Raw genomic sequence first — 16,534 nt, 5'->3', positions numbered from 1 at the left:
GCCTCTTTCGATCTGTATCCCAGTTTGTGCTAGCCTTCTTAAGGCAAACTTGTTTAACTTATGTCTATACTCAGATATTGTTGCTTCCGCTGACTCGTCTATGATCGAGCTCTTGTATTCGAGCCCTCGAGGCCCCTGGCTTGTAATATGATGCTTGTATGACTTATTTATGTTTTAGAGTTGTGTTGTGATATCTTCCCGTGAGTCCCTGATCTTGATCGTACACATTTGTGTGCATGATTAGTGTACGGTTAAATCGGGGCGTCACATGTCATTAAATCCATTTGGGGTTGCACCACCGGCAAGGAACTCGTGAACAGCGTTACACACATCATTTTTTACTAATACCCAGTGCTTCTGAAAAAACATGGCCGGCAACCCATCTGGCCCCGGCGCCTTCATGGGCCCATCTGGAAGAGCGCCTTCTCAATTTCATCATCATCCGTGAACGGTGCCCCCAACTTTGCATTCATCTCATCTGTGACGCACCCGCTAATATGTTGCAAGATTCTGTCACCATCACGAGAACCCTCCGAAGCAAACATCTTGGTATAGAACTCAACAGCCATCTTCCTCATACCATCATCGTCCGTGCACTTTGATCCATCATCCCTCCTCAAAGCCTTGATAGTGTTTTTCCTTTTACGGTGTGAAGCGCGATTCTGGAAATACTTCGTGTTCTGCTCCCCCTCTGTTAACCAATCAATCCGGGATCTTTGCTTGTAATACACTTCTTCTCTTTCATATAATTCATGTAGTTGATCCTCTATGTCTTTTACTTCCTGTCTATATCCCGTCCGAGCGGCCCGCTCTTTAGCATCCACTAACTGAACCTTGAGGTGAGCGATCTGTTTTTTAATTGAGCCGAAGACTTGGCGGCTCCACCTGTGCATGGCTCTCGACGTGAAAAGGAGGCGGCTGCATGCCGCGCCGAGTGCACCAGCCTCCTGATTGGCTGCATGGGCATCGGCCCATGCACTGGCCACCATGGCCTCATACCCCTCGTGTCGTGCCCAAGCGGCTTCATAGATAAACGGCCGTTGGCCTCCAGAGTGCACTACGGCCTATGCCACCTGCACTTTGACAATTAAAGCCTGATGGTCTGACTCCTCTGTCATAACATGAATCACTTCGGGCGCCGGGGATAACTGCGCGAACTCTGCATTGCACGTGGCTCGGTCTAATCTGACTTGAATGTTCTCGCTTCCATATCGCTTGTTATCCCATGTGAATTGGTACCCCGAGAACCCAAGGTCTGCCAATCCGCAGTCGGACAAGCAGTCAGCAAATTGCGCCATTTGGTTCAAATTTCCCGGATTGCCCCCAATCTGCTCTTTTTGAAAGAGGGCTTCGTTAAAATACCCCGCACAAAGCCATGGGAGATTATCTTGTGATCGGAGATAACGAAGCACTTCCCACGTTTTCTTTCTCTTATCTACACTCGGCTCCCCATAGATTCCAGTGAATCTAAATGTAACATTGTCCACCACCATCTGAGCATCAATATAATACTGGCACCAAGGCCTCATTGTCACCTCCACATGATCTCTCCACCACAAAGCAAGACCCCCACTCTTCCCATTATAGTTCACAGCTACACCATGCTTGAAGCCTAGGTTCCATTTCAGTCTCTCTATTGAGCTTGAAGATTTTTTTTGTTTCGGATAAAAAAACCACCGCTGGGTTGTGTAACCTAACCAGGTCCCGAAGTTCGCCTACTGTCGGGTCCAAACCCAATCCCCGACAGTTCCAGGCTAATATATTCATTGCTCCCGGCGGCCCTGCCTCCTAGCAGGGTCCGCCGCTGAATCATTGTTCTCCCTAATGCGCTCAAACACCGAGGACGTTTTCTGCCTTGTGTCTCTAACAAAGGTGTCATTGCCTACTTGTCTGTCCAGATCGCCCTTTACTACCCAATACTACCTCGGCCTCCTCTTCCTATCCCTTGGGCCTTCATGTCTAGGGCTGCTAGTAGGCCTCACCTCCCCATTATGCTCTGGTCTAGGCTTCCTCACATAGTATTCTTGTTTCCGTTCCCTTCCATTGAAAGGATTCGATGTACCAGCCTCACCATGATCCCACTGCCCGTACTGCTTGTACCTGAACCTTATTTCAGTCTGCCTTTCTTGCTGTCTCTGTCTCAGTTCGGACTGAAGAACTCTCTCTCTCTCTTCTGCTCAAGATCCCCCCGCAAGTCCATTTCCCTCACTGCATCCTTCCTGTGTCGTTGCTCATTGGGTCTAGCATCATGATCATAACTCCCCATTGCCTCCCCGCCAGTGTGCGAGGCTGCTGGAGTGGTAAATTCATTATGCAGATTGCGCTTGTTTGGAAGATCCTGGACTGTTCCAGGCTTCCTTCGGTGTCCCTCCCCTTCACTGGACCTCACATTGCCAAAACTGTTTGCACTGCCCGAAGGACCATGGTGAACCCCGTCCTTCGGCCCCCACGAACGCCCTGGGGATGCTCGGAGCCACTCCCCCCGCTGTTGATCAGGATCCACCGCCGGAACACAGCCATTCTCACCATGAACGAGTCGTCCACACTCGAAGCAAAAGTGTGGGATTTTCTCATACTTGAAGTCATACCAAGTTTTTTCCAGATCATCCTCCGATTTCTTTAGCAGGAATCCTCTCACTAGAGGCTCAAAAATTGGCAATTTATGAATCTCAGCTCCGAGCCTTTTGCGAACCCATCCTTTTCCACATCAACCCTAACAATTTTTCCTAGCCAGTTCCCAGGTGCTTCCCCGAACGCCTTTGATCTTTTGTCCAAAGGCAGATCCTCCACACGAACCCAAACATCAATACTGTCAAACTTCATCTCCGATGGTCTCGTTTCTCCATCATAGTCCTTAAGAGCCAGAGTATTGAAATCAAATTGCCATTGACCATTATTTAGGGCGTGTTTCCAATCTCCCTCGCTACCGAACCATACTGCAAACAGGTTCCTCCAAATGATCTTGAACTGCGCCTCCTTATGCAACCCCCAAGCCCTGGACATGGATTTCTCTAGGGCACTCTTATTCATAGGCCTGGGTGTGAATGCTTTACCAATCGCCGACCACTTCGCTGCTTTGACCTGCTCCTGCCCAGGCTCCTTGAAGACGAAGCCTTTAGCCTCTTTCTCCGTCAGCGCCAAACCCCCCAGTCGCGCCATCAACCCCGGGGACACAGAGGCGGATCTGCTATGGGAGCCTAGTGGCGTCCTCATCTCGTTGTCCGGTGTCTCCTTCTGTGCCGGCTGCTTTGGCGTTGTTGCCGTCCTCCCCGAGGTCATCCTTGTTGCCGCCGCCGCTCCCTGCCCTGCCGCCACCGACGCGTTCCGTGCCGCCGGTCCACCATCTTTCTTCCTCTCCTCCATGTCTTCCTCACCGGAGAGAGATCCGCACCCCGGCGCAATCACGTTCAGAGACGCCGTCGTCCCCTCCCGTATCGCCGTGATCCACACCACCACCGTTCGCAAAACCCTCGCCTCGCGATCACCTCAAATCGCCCCTCCGTGTTTTACACGCGATCATTCATGGGCTCTGTTGCCATCGACAGCTAGTGTAACTTGTTGGTTCCTTCATCTGGACCGGCGCGCGTGTGTGACGTGGCGTCCTTATCAGTTCCGGCGGGCGCCACTAGTTGGTCGGCTTGGACTAATCTCGACGTAGGCATAGCCTAACCCCGTGATAAGCATAGCCTAGCTACTTGATGCCATGTCATCCACGCGCCCGTCGATCGAGGAGAGGAGGCCCGTGCCATGCCATGCATGCCCAGGTTGGATGCATGGGTTCGACCAATACGTCACGGGCGGGGATCGTCTCTGCAGCGATGATTAGTTCGATCACTAATCCTTCACGAGCGGCATCTCTACTTATAACCACGACAAGCTCAGTCTACGGGCTTCTTCGTGATTTTTTAATGACCGTTCGCTCGTTCGAACCAGAGGAGGGTGGCGCGAAGCGCGACAACGTACGTAGCCGATCGAGCAGATGGGTGTGAGCTGCAAGCACGAGCGAGTGATCGCCGATCGAGGGCCAGCCGAGCATCGCGCCCTTCTTATTATCCAGTGGCGCACGAGCTAAAGATCAGCCCCATTTTGCCATCTCGCTTGCTTCGAGAAGGTACGTATTAGTATACGTACATGGCCAGTGGCCAGCCAGCAATTCCGATGACGATCGGGAGTGATGGGGAAATATAGGAAGGAAAATGACGCCAGGTCAGAACAACTGTTCACAAGCATGCAACTACTGGAGTTCCACAGTACTACATTTTTTTTGTTTGCGAGGGAGAATTCCACAGTACATCTGGCTACTGTGGACGTTTCACTTTTGGCTTTTGCACATTTTTATGCAAGTTAAGATCTTCCAGTGGCTGGTGATCTACGTCGTTGAGGTGTACGGTTGCTATGAATTCTTTCTAGTCGACTGTTTCCCGGCACACTCCAAAATTTACGAAAACCGACACAATGACATGACGGGCGAGACCGGTCCGTCGCACGCTTGTGCTTTGTGCTGAGGCTGAGCCAGTCACGAATCATCCCGCGTATGAACTTGCACCCTCTCCAGTAAAAAAAATTAGATGAAAGAAGACAGATACACAATACTCCCTCCGTTTCTAAATACAATATAAGTCTTTTTAAAGATTTTATTTCAATACAAATTACATACATATATATATAGTCATATTTTAAAGTATAGATTCACTCATTTTGCTTCGTATATAGTTCCTTACTGAAGATTTATATTTAGAAACAAAGGAAGTACAATTGTACTAACTTTCAGGAATGTGATCACACTGAAACTTGTATATTTTTTTTCCCTCTGCGGAAGTCCAGATTCCTCTCTTTTTCTCTTGCGAAGCTCCATCCATGCTCCATGCATGCACGTAAAAGGTGGCGGTTCACGCACGTAACGAAAGCGCGAAGGGGGGAAACGTCGCAGCGACACGCGAGCCGACGCGCACAATAACTGGGTCGACGCACGGGTCAAGGCGACCGAGGTGTCGCCGTCGGTTCACGGCGGCGACGGCGACACTTGTCCTGGCTGGGCGGGCGCTGGCTAGTCCTTATCCCCTTTGCGAGCGCACCACGGGCCAAACCAACAGGCTTAACGACGACGATCATCCGCGTGCAGGCGGCGCCCGGCCAGCTGCCGCTAGCTAGCTACATGATCGATCGGCTAGTCTCTTTCTGCTGGTTTAGTGGCTGGCCTAACCGAACCAAAGTGGCCATTGACCAACCGCTCCACCTCCTACGAATGCATGGGTATGGCTCTACGACACTAATAACAAACCCTGGTCTTTGATAACCCCTCGTGCGATTTATATATAGCTCCCGGTCTCTCTCCTCTGGCTTTGTCACAATCCAAAACCCCGAGAACATTCTCTCTCTAGAACAGCAAGATGAGAACATATGGTGCAACAACACAGAATCTACGCCGTGCAGTTCGACAACGGGGAGCCTGATCAGGGAGCAGCTGTCATGCAAGGCCTGATCAGGGGGAGCTGTCATGCAAGGCCTCGCAGCCCATGGGCGGTGGCCGCCGGATCAAGTACTACTACCATGACTACGGCACCGGAGGCGGCGGCGGCAAGAACAGCAAGCCAGACAAGTCCACCAGGACCCTCAAGCCTGAGCGGCTTCGCTCCTCGCGGCTCTCCAGTCAACCATTTCTTTGCTTCCATAGCTGCTGGATCACGTAGCTCACACGATTCTTGGAGAGGAGAGCCAGGAGAAAAGATAGCAGGGTCACTACTAGAAATGGACCTGATTCAGGGGCATGTCCATTACGATTAATCTCAAGGAAAGCCAAGCTCCTGGAAAATCATGGCCGCCACCTGCATTCCAGCTAGGCATTTTTTATTTCCTTTTGGCGTCCCATGCTCATAGCCTCCAGGAAACGCTGAATCTGTAACATTTTTGCTGTTACATCACATCGAAAATGGCACTTGTGACTAAATCTATGTACAACCAAAAGATAAATAGTCAACCCAATGTCAAACGGCGCATATATAGCTCCAGCCCACAAACAACCCACTACTTCTGTGCTAAGATTGAGATGATACCCCGGATTAGCATCTGAATCTAGTATCATCTCACCCTCCCTCTGCATGCATGTGCCGTGCCAGTTGGGTACCGACTACCGACCCAACAGCAGCAACTTGCCCTACTTAACCTGGCATTCCGCTGCCTCCCTGCATGCAGCCTGGATAATCTAATCATGACTAAAGCCTGCAAATTCCCCTGACCGGTCCGTGGCCTCACCAGCCATCACTCATGCCGGTGTGCCTGGCAAGGGGACAACGGCCGTTTCTAGCTAGTACTAGTGTTGAGAAGGTGGCAACTGAAACCTGCAGAATACTACCTGTAATGATGCATATACAGTACTTGTCTTTTTGCTTAGTAGATAAGTACTACAGAATGAGGGAATCTTGTTGTGCTAAATATTCCACTGGTTACACTGTTATTCTTGGGGAAGAACATACTTGCATGTCTTTTTGCTGTATTGGCATTCTGAACTTCTTGGTGGCTCAATTAGACAGCTATAGAGATCCAGAGACCAAAAGGGGATGCTAAAATAAGAATCTAGTTGCCCCCACTGGAAACAGATAGAGCTGATTGGTTGTTTCAACCGTCATCCTACCTATTCAACCTTTTCGAAACCATCAACCAAAAGCAGCTACCGCCATAATTTATCTCACTAATAACAACTTAAGCACCTCAAGAATCCAGAACCACTGATGAATCATTTGCAGTTAATACAATCCAACCCATTCCATGTAATGTACTCGTGTACAGGTCCAGCTGATGGCAACATTATAGGTCGGCTGGCTTTACCTAATTAGATAACATTAGCCACATCCAAATCCTTGAACGACTATCCTAGTAACACCAGCTAGAGTATCTAGTCTCTACATATACATAGGAGTACTAATCATCACCATTAATTCAGAAGGTCACGGGGGATTATCAGCACAAAGTTGTCCAGCACTACTAGGTTAGAGCAACTCCAAAGGGCCGATTCATTTTGTCCGCCGCCGCCCGTTTGGATCGGCGAGGACAAAATTGGCGGCCCAACGCGCCGACCCAAACCCAAATCACGTCCGCATTGCATCCGCGCCGACGCATTTGCGGTCCAAATTTGCACCCCAAATGCGTCGGAGCGGACGCCAAACGGATGTCACACGCGCCTTCTCGCTGTCCGCAGCGTCCCCACCTGGCGGCCGTCCAACTACCCGCTGCCCACGCGGTCAGCTTAATTTATGACCACGGGCCCACGCGTCAGCGACGACGCTCGTCCTTTTTTAAGCCAACCGTGCGAAGGGGGCCGTCCTCACACTAGTAGAAAAAGGGCCTGTTGTCCCGGTTCGTAAGGGCCTTTTGTCCCGGTTCCTGAACCGGGACTAAAAGGTCGGTACTAATGCCCTGTCCCTTTAGTCCCGGTTCAATCCAGAACCGGAACAGATGGGCCTCCACGTGGCCTGTGCGCGGAGCCCAGGCAGGAGGGCCTTTGGTCCCGGTTAGTGGCACAAACCGGGATCAATAGGCATCCACGCGTCAGCATTTTTGTGGCTGGAGTTTTTGTTTTTTTTAAAGGGGGGGGGTGGGGGGTTTTGGGGGGTTAATTTAGGTGTTTCATATATTGTGTTAGTTAGCTATAATTAATAGAGAGAAGTGTCCTCTCTTATGTCCGTGCTTGGTCGACGCTACGTATTATACATACGTATAGAGAGGACTAGACACGCTAGCTAGCTAGTAAGCAAACGAAGGAAACAGAAGATCGTCATGAACATATATGCATACAGAGAGAAGTGATATCGACCACCTCTCCTTCTCCGAGAGATTGGTCGAACAACAAGTTCTCGTATATCTATCTGACACTACCGGCTACATATATACAATAATTATCTCTTACAAATATAATCTCCTAACATATGGACTCATGGTCCACATAGTATTCTCCGTCTTCAGTGATCACGTGGTCAAGAAAAAATGCCGCCAATTCCTCTTGAATTGCTCGCATGCGAGCTGGTGCTAGGCGTTCATCCCGCTTCCGAAACATCTAATTTGAAGAATATATATATATATATATATATATATATATATATATATATATATATGAATGAATGAAACTCAACACAAATGATGGTAATAAAATAAAATTGTGAATGTTGTTATTGACGCACTTCATATTGTTCGTCAGAGTAGCCCCGCTCACAGGTCGTGTGGCGGATGGACTCGCAAATGTAGTATCCACAGAAATTATTCCCTTGTTCCTGCCACAACCACTTTACAAGAAATAGATGTCAATCAAACTGATAAGCAAGAATGCCAAATGGTATTGATGAAACTAGCGCTTGAATCAATAGGAGATGCGCGGAACATGCTACTATAGTACTTACTTTCGGGTGTCTAAATTGCAGCTTCTTCGGGAGTCCTAGAGCTTTTTTGGTGAATTTTTTCCAAACCCTGCCAGACAAAGAAAACAATTACTTGATATATCAGGAAATGAACAAAGTTGCTGATGTGGTGGATAATGATTGATTTAACTTACTTCTCGAGCATTTGAGTCATGTCCGCATAGTCCTGGGGATCTTTTCGTCTTGAGTCTAAGACGGTTACTAGTCCCTGCTCAAGCTTAATCTCTAGGAGAATATAGTGGAAACTGCACACACATGCATAACTCATCAATTACATTACTATAACCTTGACTAATATATAAGGGAAATCGAATACGCACAAGACAGTAACACTCACTTGAAGTTGTAAGGAAAGAGTATTATATCTTTGTTTTCATTTATTACCAACGATCGTAGCAAGTTGGCCTCGGTATCTGCGGGATGAAATTTAACCTCAGTTTCATCTATGAGATATGTGTTAATGAACCCAATATCACCGACTTGTCTTTTCTTCAATTCGGCGATCTTCAATCTGCATAATATAGTGAGGATAATTATAAATACATGCAATGAAAGAGTTGAGCTATATAGAGAGACTTAATGACAGAAGTAGTACTACTTACAGACAGTAGCAGGTGACCGTTGCTTTATCGAGGGCCAATTGATTGAAAAACTGAAAGAACTCCTCAAATGGAACAGGCAACAGATCAATTCCAACGAGGTCATGCTCCTTTTTAACTCTCACATACAAAGTACTCCTCCCCCCAGACTCTCTGCAGATTTTCAAGTACCAATCATGCAATCTTCGCATCATCGTTGATAGAGATCTATCATCTTTGACGAGAGGCTTCCCGTACTCGTATCTTTGTATCTGCACCTCCATGAAATCATAATGTACACCGTCGGGCAGGTAATCTCCAAGATTTCTATACCCGGGCACCATCCTCGGATCATTAGCGACGATGTCGCTAGGCACCTTGAGCGGGGGGCACGATTGCTTCGCTTGTTCGCCGAGCTGTGCAATTTGTTTCCCAGCTCGTCGTTCTTTCAGCCTTTGATCACTGACAGTACTTCCCGACCGCTCCGCTTCGACAAATTCCTTTCCAATAATGCGCTCATAGTTTCCTTTCGGCGGAGACTTGGGTGGTTTTGTCAGGGCAGCCAGAGTGCGCTTCGCTTTCACCGGATCTACCTTCTCCTCCGGAGGTGGATGTTTCTTTGCTTTCACCCCTTCAAAGAAGTTCCTCACTTCTTCTCGCGCGATCTCGGCATTCTCCTCCGGGGTCCTCTCGTATGGTAACTTCTCTGGAGTCTTTAGAGAAGGACCGAATCTATATGTCCTCCCGCCTCTGGCTGTACTGCTAGACGCCGGCAGAGCAGACGGAGCGGTTGTCTTCTTTACTTGCTTATAGGGCGGAGAAGGACTACGACGCGCCGGAGCAGCCGGAGCAGCGGCAGGTCTCTTCTGCCCTTGCTGATGAGGCGGAGAAGGAGGAGGCTGGCTGCTCAAGCGCGCCGGCGCAGGCGGAGAAGGAGGCGGAGTGCCGCCACGCGCCGGAGAAGGAGCCGGCCGAGTGCCCTGATCGTCACTCGCCGGAGGAGGAGGCGGTGGAGGAGGCGGAGTGCCCTAAATCGCTGGAGGAGGAGGCGGTGGAGGAGGCGGAGTGCCCTGACTCGCCGGAGGAGGAGGCGGAGGCGTCCAGTTCGGAAGGTTGATGAGCTCTTTCTGCCATAGGCATGGAGTCTTCAGAGCAGAACCCAGCCTAGTCTCCCCTTCACCGGTAGGGTGGTCAAGCTGGAGGTCCTCAAATCCCTCCGTTATTTCATCCACCATCACCCTAGCATATCCTTCTGGAATCGGCCGGCAATGAAAAGTTGCGCCGGGTTCAGTAGGATAAACAGAGCCAACAGCCGCCTTGGCCTTCAAATTCATCCATTGCGTCATAAGGTGGCAATTTTGAGACTCCGTGATAGCATCCACGGGATAGCTGGCAGGAGCCGTCAAGACATGCTCCGGCTGAAGCAGCTCGGTGGAAGCCACGCTGCTTCTCCGCTGAGATGGCGGGGTAGCTTCGGGGGAAGCTTCGGCAGTTCGTTTGCTGTGATTTGCTTCTCGTTCCTCTATCGCTTGTACCCTTGCTTGCAGCGCCTGCATTTGGGTCTGCTGCACTTTTTTCCTCCTCTCCTGGCATTTGTAACCGCCTGCGTCCAGAAACCCAACCTTCCACGGAATGGAGCCTGGCGTGCCTCGTGTCCGTCCAGGGTGCTCAGGATTCTCGAGGGCCATTGTGAGCTCGTCGTTCTCTCAATCTGGAAAGAACGTCCCTTGCTGCGCTGCTTCGATATACTGCTGAAGCTTCTTGACTGGTATGTCCATTTGATCGTTCGTCCAAATGCACTTCCCTGATATAGGGTCCAAGGTTCCGCCAGCCCCGAAGAACCAAGTCCGGCAACGGTCTGGCTAGTTAATTGTCTCTGGTTCGATCCCTTTATCAACCAGATCATTCTCAGTCTTGGCCCACTTAGGCCGGGCTACAAGGTAGCCACCTGACCCCGTGCGATGGTGATGCTTCTTCTTTGCAGCATTTTGCTTGTTTGTCGCCGACATCTTCTTACTCTTTTCCGATGTCTTGTGGGCCACAAATGCGGGCCAGTGATCTCTGATCTTCTCATATCTGCCCTTGAATTCTGGTGTCTCTTTATTTTCGACAAACTTATTCAGCTCTTTCTTCCACCTCCTGAATAGTTCTGCCATCCTCTTAAGAGCAAAAGACTTGATTAATTGCTCTTTAACTGGCTTCTCCGGGTCATCCTCTGGCGGTAGGGTGAAATTTGACTTCAGCTCAGTCCAAAGATCATTTTTCTGCATATCATTGACATAAGACACCTCAGGGTCTTCTGTAGCCGGCTTTAACCATTGTTGGATGCTGATCGGGATCTTGTCCCTAACCAAAACCCCACACTGAGCAACAAATGCGCTCTTTGTCTGGACGGGTTCAATCGGTTGGCCGTCGGGCGCGATTGCTATGATCTCAAACTTTTCATCCGAGCTCAACTTTTTCTTCGGGCCTCGTCTCTTTACCGAAGTTGTGCTTGATCCGGAGGGCTAGAAAAAAGAACAGAGACTTAATTAATATGTGTACATACCAAAACAATGAATGCATCAATTAGCTAGTCAGCAGAAGCTTAACTAATATATATACCCGGCCGGACTCGGTTCGGTGACCGGAGACGTCATCACGGTCTCCTTCTTGCACCGGTATTGGGTCACCGGAGCCGTCCTCATGGTCTCCTTCTTGCACCGGCATTAGGTCACCGGAGCCATCATAATCATAGCCAGCTGGTTCCAGACCATCGGTGTCGTTGAGAAACAACGAGCAGACGGCATCACTTCCTCGTGCGATTATGTCCCCCAACAACTCTTCTTGTACTTCGTCTCGGGCGGTGTCCATAGTTTCTACAAATATTTACAACATGGCAATTATTATTCAAACATGACAGATGGATATATTAGTGGCAAACGTAGAACTAATATTAATTAGTGGCCTCGATGCTGCTTCTCTAGGGTTTGGGGTGGCCTCGGCGCTGCTTCTCTAGGGTTTGGGGTGGCCTCGACAACGCTTCAAGGATAAAAAAAGAAGAGGAAGAAGAAAAAAAGAGGAGAAAAAAGAATAGAGGAGTAAGAACTCTTCTATTCTTTCTTCTCCTCTTTTTTCTTCTTCTTCCTCTTTTTTTATCGGGAACGAGGGTTGTCGAGGGTCACCGAGCGGTAGAGGAAACCCTAAATAGCAAGTATCATGGGTGTGAGATACATGTGGCCGTCGGTGTCGGACACTACATCTACGTCCCACAAGTGACGGCCCTGACCAAAGCGAGAGGTGACGGCGGCGCGGGGCGGCGACGACGAGGCAGAGGCGGGGCGGCGATGGCGTCGGGGTGGCGACGCGGGGCGGCGACGGCGTAGGGGTGTGACGCGGGGCAGCGACGGCGTCGGGGCGACGCGGGGAGGTGACCGCGACGGCGCGGGGTGGCGCGCGGCGACGGAGTCGGGGCGGCGCGGGGTGGCGACGGCGTCTGGGCGGCGCGGGACGGCGTCGGAGGCAGGGGCGACGACGGCAACGACGAGGCGCACAGGGGCAGCCTGGCGGCGTCGGGCGGGGAAGACGAACTGAATGGAAATTTTCACAAGTGCTAGTTATATAGCAAAGGCATTGGTCACGGTTCGTGGTACAAACCGTGACCAATGCCCCCCTTTAGTCCCGGTTGGTGCCACCAACCAGGACCAAAGGCCTCTTTTCAGCAGCCCAAAGGGCGGGAAGCGGCGGCCTTTGGTCCCGGTTGGTAGCACCAACCAGGACTAAAGGGGGGCATTGGTCACGGTTTGTGCTATGAACCGTGACCAATGCCCCCTTTGGTCCCGGTTGGTGGCACCAACCGGGACCAAAGGTTGTGTGCTAGAACTGGCGCAGTGCGGTGGGATGTTTAGTCCCACCTCGCTAGCCGAGAGGGGCTTGGAGTGGTTTATAAGCTCTGTCGAGCCGACCACTTCGAGCTCCTCTCTACTGCAGGCTTACGGGCCTAAATCCACTGTCTGTGCCTGTGGGCCTACTGGGTCTCCTGCGGGCCTGAATCCTGGCCCATGGTAGGGTTTCTAGTCGTATTCAGATCGTGGGGGCTCAGTAGAAGGCATTTTTTTATATTTTTTGTTTTCTTTACTTATTGTTGCTATTTTTATTTTTTTTCCAATTTTTTTTGTTTTCTGCATTATTTATTTTCTTTTGTTTTTTGCTTTATTTTTTAATTCTTTTTGCTTTTAGTTTTAGAAAAATTATAAACTTTCTGTTAGTGCCATTAGTTTTCAAATTTGAAAAAAAAAATCTTTTGTTTTCTTTACTTATTGTTGCTATTTTTAAATTTTTTCTAGTTTTTTTGTTTTTTTTCTGCATTATTTATTTTCTTTTGCTTTTTGCTTTATTTTTTAATCCTTTTTGCTTTTAGTTTTAGAAAAATTATAAACTCTCTGTTATAGCCATTAGTTTTCAAATTTGAAAACACTTTTTTAGTTTTTTTGCTTTTAGTGTCTATTTTTTTCAGTTTTTTGTTTTGTTTTCTGCATTATTTATTTTCTTTTGTTTTTTGCTTTATTTTTTAATTCTTTTTTGCTTTTAGTTTTAGAAAAATTATGAACTTTCTGTTAGTGCCATTAGTTTTCAAATTTGAAAACACTATTTAGTTTTTTTTATTTTCTTTGTTGCTTTATTTATTTTATTTTGTTTCTACTTACAACAAAATACTTATTGTTGCTATTTTTCCAAATTTTTTGTTTTCTTTTCTGCATTATTTATTTTCTTTTGTTTTTTGCTTTATTTTTTTATTCTTTTTGGTTTTAGTTTTAGAAAAATTATAAACTTTCTGTTAGTGCCATTAGTTTTCAAATTTGAAAACACTTTTTTCGTTTTTTTGTTTTCTTTGTTGCTTTATTTATTTTATTTTGTTTCTATTTACAAAAAATACTTATTGTTGCTATTTTTTGTTTTCCAGATTTTTATTTTGTTTTCTACATTATTTATTTTCTTTTGTTTTTTGCTTTATTTTTTATTTCTTTTTGCTTTTAGGTCAGTAAAATTATAAACTCTCTGTTAGTGTCATTAGTTTTAGAAAAATTACAAACTTTTTATTAGTGTCATTAGTTTTCAAATTTGAATAACTAATTTGAATTATTTGAAATATGTGTGAATCACAAGTTTGTGATTAACTTTACTAAAAAATGAACATAGATGCACCTATAGAGAAAATTCGACCTAAATTCATAGTTTTCAAATGAACTCTGAAAAAGTTGGCATAGCATACTCGTGTGTTACAAAGTTGGCATGGTATCATCATAATAGTTGCGGGAGAAAGTCTTCACTTTTTCTTCGCTTGTGTCATTTGCTTATTGCGCCGTAACCATGGATAATCTTCATCGTTTATCAGGATGCTTGGGTCAGCCTTGACATTAAAGGAAGGAATTTCATGAAACTTTTCATAATCTTCAGACATGTCTGTCTTGCCGTCCACTACCAGGATGTCCCTTTTTTTCTGAAAGAACTATGTGGCGCTTTGGCTCATCGTATGATGTATTCGCTTTCTTATCTTTTCTTTTTCTCGGTTTGGTAGACATGCCCTTCACATAGATAACCTATGTCACATCATTGGCTAGGACGAACGGTTCGTCAGTGTACCCAAGATTTTTCAGATCCACTGTTGTCATTCTGTACTGTGGGTCTACCTGTACCCCGCCGCCTGACAGATTGACCCATTTGCACTTAAACAAAGAGACCTTAAAATCAGGTCCGTAGTCAAGTTCCCATATGTCCACTATGTAACCACAATATGTGTCCTTTCTGCTCTCAGTTGCTGCATCAAAGAGGACACCGCTGTTTTGGTTGGTGCTCTTTTGATCTTGGGCGATCGTGTAAAATGTATTCCCATTTATCTCGTATCCTTTGTAAGTCTATACAGTCAAAGATGGTCCCCTAGACAACAAGTACAACTCATCACAAACAGTGTTGTCACCTCTGAGACGTGTTTCCAACCAACTGTTGAAAGTCCTGATGTGTTCACATGTAATCCAGTCGTCGCACTACTCCGGGTGTTTGGAGCGCAGACTGTTCTTGTGTTCATCGACATACGGGGTCACCAAGGTAGAATTCTATAGAACTGTGTAGTGTGCTTGAGACCAAGAATATCCATCCCTACATATTATTGAGTCACTTCCAAGAGTGTCTTTTCCAGTCAGTCTCCCCTCATACCGCGATTTAGGGAGACCTATCTTCTTAAGGCCAGGAATGAAGTCAACACAAAACCCGATAACATCCTCTGTTTGATGGCCCATGGAGATGCTTCCTTCTGTCCTAGCGCGGTTACGGACATATTTCTTTAGGACTCCCATGAACCTCTCAAAGGGGAACATATTGTGTAGAAATACGGGCCCCGGGATGACAATCTCGTCGACTAGATGAACTAGGACGTGCGTCATGATATTGAAGAAGGATGGTGGGAACACCAGCTCGAAACTGACAAGACATTGCGCCACATCACTCCTTAGCCTTGGTACGATTTCTGGATCGATCACCTTCTGAGAGATTGCATTGAGGAATGCAAATAGCTTCACAATGGCTAATCGGACGTTTTCCGGTAGAAGCCCCCTCAATGCAACCGGAAGCAGTTGCATCGTAATCACGTGGCAGTCATGAGACTTTAGGTTCTGAAACTTTTTCTCTGGCATATTTATTATTCCCTTTATATTCGATGAGAAGCCAGTCGTGACCTTCATACTGAGTAGGCATTCAAAGAAGATTTTTTTCTCTTCTTTCGTAAGAGCGTAGCTGGCAAGACCTTTATACTACTTCGGAGGCATGCCGTCTTTTTCGTGCAAACGTTGCAGGTCCTCCCGTGCCTCAGTTGTATCTTTTGTCTTCCCATACACGCCCAAGAAGCCTAGCAGGTTCACGCAAAGGTTCTTCATCACGTGCATCACGTCGATTGAAGAGCGGACCTCTAGGTCTTTCCAGTAGGGTAGGTCCCAAAATATAGATTTCTTCTTCCACATGGGTGCGTGTCCCTCAGCGTCATTCGGAACAGCTAGTCCGCCGGGACCCTTTCCAAAGATTACGTGTAAATCATTGACCATAGCAAGTACGTGATCACCGGTATGCATGGCGGGCTTCTTCCGGTGATCTGCCTCGCCTTTGAAATGCTTGCCTTTCTTTCGACATTGATGGTTGGTCGGAAGAAATCGACGATGGCCCAGGTACACATTCTTCATGCATTTGTCCAGGTATATACTTTCAGTGCCATCTAAACAGTGCGTGCATGCGTGGTATCATTTGTTTGCCTGTCCTGAAAGGTTACTGAGAGCGGGCCAATTGTTGATGGTCACGAACAGCAACGCCTTTAGGTTAAATTCCTCCTGTCTGTGCTCATCCCACGTACGTACACCGTTTCCATTCCACACCTGTAAAAGTTCTTCAACTAATGGCCTTAGGTACACATCAATGTCGTTGCCGGGTTGCTTAGGGCCTTGGATGAGAACTGGCATCATAATGAACTTCTGCTTCATGCACATCCAAGTAGGAAGGTTATACATACATAGAGTCACGGGCCAG

The 16,534-nt window shown here is 47.6% G+C and overlaps 1 protein-coding gene and 1 pseudogene across 1 annotated transcript; both read right to left on the bottom strand.

The window, feature by feature from the left end:
* Positions 1 to 398: 398 nt before the first annotated feature.
* LOC147983982 (uncharacterized) lies at positions 399 to 989 on the bottom strand. Its single transcript, XM_087540935.1, has one exon. It carries the CDS (start codon positions 987 to 989, stop codon positions 399 to 401), a length of 591 nt encoding a protein of 196 aa, XP_087397061.1.
* A 774-nt stretch (positions 990 to 1,763) lies between these two features.
* On the bottom strand, positions 1,764 to 3,363 carry LOC147983981 (uncharacterized; annotated as a pseudogene).
* Positions 3,364 to 16,534: the final 13,171 nt, after the last annotated feature.

The sequence above is a fragment of the Triticum urartu genome, chromosome 2A, assembly GCF_056163025.1.
Source record: "Triticum urartu cultivar PI428250 chromosome 2A, HENAU_Tu73, whole genome shotgun sequence".
Classification (NCBI taxonomy): domain Eukaryota; kingdom Viridiplantae; phylum Streptophyta; class Magnoliopsida; order Poales; family Poaceae; genus Triticum; species Triticum urartu.
This window is presented reverse-complemented; position numbering and strand designations above follow the sequence as displayed.

Excerpts from the sequence above, each read along its gene's own strand:
- LOC147983982 (XM_087540935.1), bottom strand. The coding sequence starts at position 989 with ATGGTGGCCAGTGCATGGGCCGATGCCCATGCAGCCAATCAGGAGGCT.